Consider the following 7908-nt stretch of genomic DNA (forward strand, 5'->3'; position numbering starts at 1 on the left):
ACCTTCAGGATTATCGATCTACGATATCCTAATCATGCTTATCGCCTCAAAAAAGCACTCTATAGTGTCAAACAGGTTCCCTAAGCTTGTTTCCAACATCTTAGCCATTTTCTCACGCAACCTGGCTTCACTTGTAGAAAAGCTGACATGTCACTCTTTATTTTTCGCCATGATTCTTGCTTACTTTACTTACTAGTGTATGTGGACGACATCATCTTAAGAGGTAATTAATGACACTACCATTGTCCAACGCTTTATCGCTCCCCTAACAATGAGTTTGCTATTAAAGATCTTGGTCGCTTCAATTATTTTCTTGGTTTGGAGGTCGTTTTCACAAATTATCAGTTGTTTTTAAGTCAAACAAAATACACATATGATATCTTACAGCAGGTTGAGTTGCTCGACTCTAAACTAGTCACCGCCACTTTCTCCTGGTGAACGATTTATGAGAGTTGTCATACCTTTTTCATACACCACTGTCTATCATTCACTTGTTGGCACCTTGCCATATTTGACGATAGCAAGACCCGATATATTGCATGCTGTAAATCAAGTCAGTCAGTTTCTTTATGCCTCGACTATTGATTACTTTCAGGCCGTAAAATGCATTTTACAGTATGTCAAGGGGACTCTCTCCTTTGGGCTCACTTTTCGTCACGATGCATCACCCTATGTACTTGGGTACTCACTACTCAGATGATGGTGTACCAACCTCTCTATGTGGTTACTCCGATGCAGATTGGAAATGCTGCATGGGGACCCATCGCTCGACCTATGGCTACTCCATCTTTATGATGAAAACTTAGTTTATTGGAGTGCAAAAGAGCAACCAACTGTCTCTCATTTGAGTTGTGAATCTGAATATCACGCTATGGCTAACGCGACAACTGAGATGGTTTGGGTGACTCATATTCTTCACGAATTATATGCCTTGCCTACTTCATGACTAGTTCTCTTTTGTGACAATCGAATTGCTCTTTTTCTCAGGCAAAATCCCATTGCTCACAAGTGTGCTAAACACATCGAGATTGACTACCACTTTATACGAGAGTTAGCTCTTCCTGCAAACTCTTGACTCAGTGGGGCAGTGGGGCTTATATTTTTTATATAATAAATATTTTTATTTATTTTAAATAGTTGACTAAAATGACTAAAATCCACCCTAATTAAACTATGTTAAGCATAAAAATATAACAAACATCACAGGGTGGAACAAAACCGAACAATTATGCAAACATCAAGGACAAGTGGGAAATAAATAAAGATTAGGAACGAGTTTTGTTACAACTCACATAGTTCATGGACCAAAACTAAAATTGAAAATGGAGGGAATATGAAGTTGAAGACCGCTGAAAACTCGCAAAAACACAAACCATCTTTTATCATCCACCAAAAAACAACCACCCTTCCATTCCCTCCCTTAGAACTTGGGGCAAATCGTCGCGCTGCTTCGATCGATCTCATCACAAAGAATACGATCAATACCAAAATCATATTCGGAATATCGATCAAATATGGATCAGATGATGAACTTTTGGTTTAGTGGTAAAGCTGGCAAAGATATGGAAAATGTCACCAAGGATATCAATGTAAGTTTCTTTACCTATGTGTTTCTGCTAGATTTGAGAGATTGATTTTCCCGTATGATCCATGTCCGACAAGGAGATAGTTTCATTTATCGGTTTGGATTAGAACTGTGCATGGCTTTGATATGTTTCATCTCATGTTGAGATATGGTTAATTTTGCATACGACGTCAAAATTGCCTACGTGTCCCAATTGATAGGTTTATAGGACATAAATTTATAAGACCATAAATTCTTGGGACACTTTTAAAATAAAGCGTTGTATAACTATTTTATAGAACACTATTTAAAAAAGTGGTTTATATTTTCTCTAAAAAGATGTGTTTACAGGACATTGTCTAAATGTATCCTGTAAAATAGTTAATACGACGCTTTATTTGAAATGTTGTAAGAAACCTGTTAAGACGCTAAAAGCTCCTATAAACTTATTACTAACACTTTTAGATATGCTTCTTTTATTGTTCATTTCTATAAACATAGATCCTATATATAACGGCGACACTTAAACAATATTGTTTGCATTGCATTTAGTGATGTGATTTTTTGTGGTTTGAGACATATGTGGTGCTCGGAAAAATCTTCAAAACACATATGCAATACGGTTTACGATTTGGCCCTATACCAGACCAAACGCACCGTAAACACATGTAATCAACGCTATTGGAAGGCCAAGAGATAACTGTTTTCTTGTCTATTATCAGAAAAAAAATACATCTTGTCAAGAATCATATTATTGTTTAACCCCAAGCCAACTGCCAAATTGATAATAGGTTTATTCTGGTATGAATCAAGGGTCCATGTACTAAACTGTCTCTCAAGTTCTTAATGAAAATATACAAACTATACTTATTCCACTATAATATTTTCAGATTTCTTGGAAATGTTGTGGGTAACTCAGCCCACACTACAATAAAATTAGGTTTATATGACGTTAAAAATGTCTAAATGTTCTAATATGATAATTTATAGGACCAAACAAAAAAATGGTTTATCTAAAAATGTTGTAATAGATTTTTTTGGTGAAAGCGAGACACCGCTAGTAAGCTTTATTAAAACAAAAAAACGGTCTATCTAAAAGTGTTATTATAGATTTGTAGGACGCTTTTAAAATAAAACGTCGTATTAGTTATTTTATACGACACTATTTAAAATGGTGTTCTATAAACATAAATATCTGTTGTAATATTCTTTTAGATAAGACATTTTATAATTTAACCTTATAAACATAAATCCTATAAAAATACCTTATTAGAACGTTTAGATATTTTAGGCGTTCTATAAACCCAATTTTTTTTTCGTAGTTCTTATGTTAATTCTATTTTCGGTTTTTAGGATGCAATAACTTTCGATACGTAGCGGTATCGTAGCCCTTGGCCTTCTAGGAGGTCAATGGTTCAAACCTCACCATAGGTGAGGAGGGTGTGTGAGTTTATTTATTGCATTTGCCGTATATAAATATTATATACTTCAAAAAAAAAAAAAACTTTCGATACGGTTTTTTACTGTTTCCAAGTTGTAATTTTCGCATGAGAAATTGGGACTTGGCTACCTTAAACTAAATACTGAAACGTTACCTCTTTTTGTGTCTTAGAATATGCCAAAAAAGATTGCAGGAGGAGCAAACAAGATGGTTAATTCTGTGACAGGTTTGTCTTAGTTTCTCTTCCACTTCAAGGAGTAAATAGTTTTGATTGGAATACTCACTTTTCTTTATAGGTACTAAAAGGAATGTGTTATTCATTACAATGTAGTTTGTCTTTATGGGACGCTTAAAATGTCTAAGCGTCTTAATGAAATGATTCACACGACTTGTGTTTGTAGGACAAAACCAATAAATGTCATATCTAAATGTGTTACAATAGGTTTATAAGACGTTTTTGAACGTCTTAACAAGTTTTTCAAGATGATTTTAGAATTAAATGTCATATTAGTTATTTTATATGACATTATTTAAAAAATTGTCCTATAAATACAAGTGTTATATTAAAACCCATCTTTTTTATATGACACGTCTCAAAGTTGTTGTATAGAATAGCTTATACGACACTTTATTTTTGAAGCGTCCCAAAAACTTGTTAAAATGCACAAAAACATTCTATATATAAGCTTATTGTAACACTTTTAGACTTGATGTTTTATAGTTTGGTTCTATAAAGTATTTTGTTAGGATGCTTAGACATTCAAAACGTCCTATAAAGCCAATTTTGTTGTAGTTATTGTATAAGGGTGGTCCATAATCATGATGTTGTTTGTAGTCATGAACTGAAGATTCCTGTAATCGTAGTTAGATAATTAGTTCGTTCGATCTCACATCATTGAAGTGTAGTAGATACACTATTGCTTCATCCTCTATAATTCACCATCCATCAATTTAGGTTCATTCCACATTTTTCATTTCCATCATCTCTTGGATTACTTTCTGAACAATTCATGGTTGCTTTGCCTTTGCTTATGCCACAGTTCATATTACTCTTGATTCTTTTTTGTCAACTCATGGTAGAGTTCTTACCCTACACACTTCAATCAGAGCTTTTCGTTGGGTTGCTTACTCCATTCATCCTTTCAATAAATTCAAAGCTAGAGTCATAAAAAAGTTTGTTTGTGTTATGTTTTCATTCAATAAAATCATATTCATTTTTGGGTCCATAATCAAGGGTGAAAGATTTATGACATGTCAAGGAAAGAAAAAACTGACGTGACAAAAAGAGAAAGAAAACTGATGTGGCAAAGTCATGAACTTGTACTTGTAGATATGAGCAGCACAACAAAACTGTCAATATACCATTAAATCATAGGAAACAATGATCCATCTCACCCTTCTACATCCCTTGGTCCAATTCTACTGTCTCGCTATTCTACAACACCGAATGTTGCATATCAATCATCATTGCCACAAAATCGCAGTCAATCTATGCGTAGTGTGTCATCTTGAAATCGTAGAAGGTCTAGAAGGCAATCTGACCTCTGGGCCAAGTGGACAAGTGTAAATACCATTTTGCTTTGCATGATGGCTATTATGGTTTAGAGATCAAACTCACACAAAGTATGAATACATAGACATAAAAAGGATGAATTTTTTTATGTGTTTTTAAGTAACAATTAACTCTAGTTAGTAACTGTCTGATACAAAGATAAAACTCCCCCTCAGGATGAGCTCGAGAATATATCTTCAAGAACCATATATATCGGACATCAAAGGATTGAGTTTCGACTGTGGCAACACTTTTGTGAACTTATTGGCCAATTCAAAATGCATTCAAATGGGCAATGGCTTCATGGTCTTGCCAGCAAATTTGTATAAAATGAAATGTCTATTGGCTTCATTATGTTTAGTTCACTCATGGAATGTAGGATGGGATGTTAAACGAAGAGCAGATGTGTTGTTATAGAACATTAACGTAGGGAAGTCCCTGTGAGTATCAAAGTCTTCCAATAGTTGTTGCAGGCAATTGAGTTCACATGAAGCAGAGGCCATGGCTTGATACTCGCCATGATGGATGACCGAGAGACCATTAACTGTTCCTTGTAATGCCAATAAGCCAATGCATATTCCAAGAATACACAATATACGGTGACTGAACGTCTTGAATGCCTTGAGTTGGGCTGAACATTAACGTGCCTTCCAATGTCATAAAATGCCTTGAGCTATAAGGAAGACTGGGAGGATAGCGGCACACCTTGACCATGATTCATCTTAGTTGCCGAATCCGTTGATAAGTTGGGAAAATCATTGATGGATGAAGAAATTGTTGATCGAATTGGTTCAATAGTTGAATGTATCAACTGATTTGGCTCCATGTTTGAAGTCTGATTCCTTAAATCATCATCAGTAGACGTTGTAGGAATGACAGTCAAAGGAAAGGCATCAACGAATGAAGTATGAGATGATTGACACAAAGAAAAAATGATTTCATGGAACACAACACCACCGGAAGAAAAGAACATGTTGAAGCAAATGGTAAACAACAACAAAACTGAATGATCCAACAACTTCTGATACGTTGACTTGCCATCAAGAACTTGAAAATGGAATCTATTAATTAGATAAGTTGTAATTAGTCAACAAACCCTATGATCTCAAGTCAAAGGACTCTATACAATCACCACATGAGAAATTCTGTGAAACTCATATGACATCCAATGAAACGTTCATAGTTAGTCATGTTCTATACATATGATCCCATCTTGTAGCCATATGGGGATTCTATATCTTCATATGAATCCCTACATATACTACCTGCACCATATTTAATTCAACCTAAACCCGAATTAATATTTGACTAGAGACATTTTTAGAATACAACGTTCTAAGGTTATTATTACGTTTAAATATAACACAAAATAATATATATAAACATAATAATTTGAGCAATGTATTTCATTAATGAATATCACGACATAATGTCTAAACAATTTGTTCCAATGATTCGATTTTGGGCATATACACTAACATTACCTTGAGTAGGATTGATTTGTCATTGAGTACTCTTCTGTAAGTCAATATGTTCATCAACCAATAGTGCCTCACTTCCAAGCTTTGATGAATTATTATCCTCTTAGATAATCACTTGTCCCTCAACTCCATTTCCCCTCACCATCTACCCTTGATACATCATTACTTTATTGAAGAGTTAGAATCAAAATATTTATTAAAATAAAGTAAAGATGTCATGAATCTATTGGTGGGAGAAAGAGGGGACATGAAGTTTGGGGTCTGAATCCTAAGGTAGGTCAAAGGAACTTTGAGACAAGGTCTGTTTTTTCTCATATAAACAATCTAAAACTTGAAGCCCCTTGTGATGATTAGGGGATATATCATATTCATCACTATTCTGCTCTTGGGGTCATCTATACTTTCAAAGAGATCAAAGAAACCTGTCATTTGATTCATCATGTGAAGTGCCATGCCCATGGTTATTCTACATGTTAAAGGAGATACATATTATCATTTTATGTGGTGGTACATCTGCAATCTCTATAGCATTTTAATCTCGTTCATTAATATATATAAAATACATGGAGATGGATTTTCACTTCAATCTTGTGGTCAAGACTACATATCTTCACAAAATCCCTAGGGAGATGCCTCTATGTAGGCCTTTTTCGCTTCTTCGTCAAGCTTTCGAGCAACTCTTTCAACTACCACCTAATCCCTTAAACAAGAGCCACCAAGAGGTTCTTTATCTCATGTCATTTCGCACGCCTGTTTCACTTCTATCCGGTATTTGCTCTCCATGTTAGGCATGTGAACACATTCATACCTGTAATAAAGCATTGTTCGTAGTCATGACATTATCCGTAGTCACGACCATGGGAGGATTTTTAAATATTGTCTAAGCGGTCCTATGCCCCGTTCAATCATCCCGACATAGTTTTTACCGGTCTCAAAAGTGCATCTGCAGTGGTTCGATGTGGCCTTGTAAGAAAAACCACTTGGTGTTGCAAAACACTACTTGTTTGTCATTTTGATGGAAGGGTACTTTTGTAGTTAATTTTTATTTTATTTTATTTTATACCGTGTTAATTATTTTGTGCACCTCTTGAAGATATTTTTGGATTTGTCTGGCCATGATATGGGATTTGTGAAGTAGGGTCATTCTTGCAGTCGTAGTTAGATAGTTTGTTAGATCTAATGTCAGTGTAGAATAAATACAACCATGATCTTAAAAATCGGTTGAGGCACAGGCCTTGAGGCGAGATGATGAAAAATCCAATCTAATTAAGGCGATGTTTAGAGTTCATGTTTTTTCCCCATAACCTGAACTTAAACCTAGCTTTTTAACTTTTTAATCTAGCGTTTTCCTCATAACCTGAACATATATGTATGTATATATGTATGTATGTATCCTTATCGGTTCATTTCTGCAACTTTGTATTCATCTTTTATATATTTCTATATGACTTTGTATATCTTTATTTTGTGTCTACTCCAGTTTATATATCTATCTATATAAATATATGGAATGTGTTAGATAAGAAACAAAAAAATTGATAACTCACAAATATGTGAATTATTGGTAAAAAAACACGGGTCTACAAATGCATTTTCATATGTGAATAATAGGTAACCAAACATGGGCTTATATATGCATTTTCAAATTGATTTTTTTTAGGTTTACCGATGATTCGCGAATGACTCATTTATTTATCCTTCATTTAAGCATATTTAACATCATAAATATACTATTTTAAATATGTCATTCATCATGAATTTATTATTGTAAGCATGATATTCATCATGAAATATATTACTTCGAATATACTATTCATTATAAATATGATATTCAACATACATAAAATATTATTTTAAATATATTATTTAT

The 7908-nt window shown here is 34.1% G+C and overlaps 1 protein-coding gene across 1 annotated transcript in view; it reads left to right on the forward strand.

The window, feature by feature from the left end:
- The first annotated feature begins 1514 nt into the window (after positions 1–1514).
- The window catches only part of LOC112511954 (uncharacterized protein At5g01610-like), a 9970-nt gene continuing 3576 nt past the window's right edge, over positions 1515–7908 (forward strand). The window contains exons 1-2 of the mRNA XM_025117711.1: positions 1515–1589; positions 3177–3231. Coding sequence (XP_024973479.1) covers positions 1515–1589; positions 3177–3231 — 130 coding nt within the window. The remainder of the gene's footprint in view (positions 1590–3176; positions 3232–7908) is intronic.

This window comes from Cynara cardunculus (genome assembly GCF_001531365.2).
Source record: "Cynara cardunculus var. scolymus isolate 2C chromosome LG 5, CcrdV1, whole genome shotgun sequence".
NCBI lineage: Eukaryota > Viridiplantae > Streptophyta > Magnoliopsida > Asterales > Asteraceae > Cynara > Cynara cardunculus.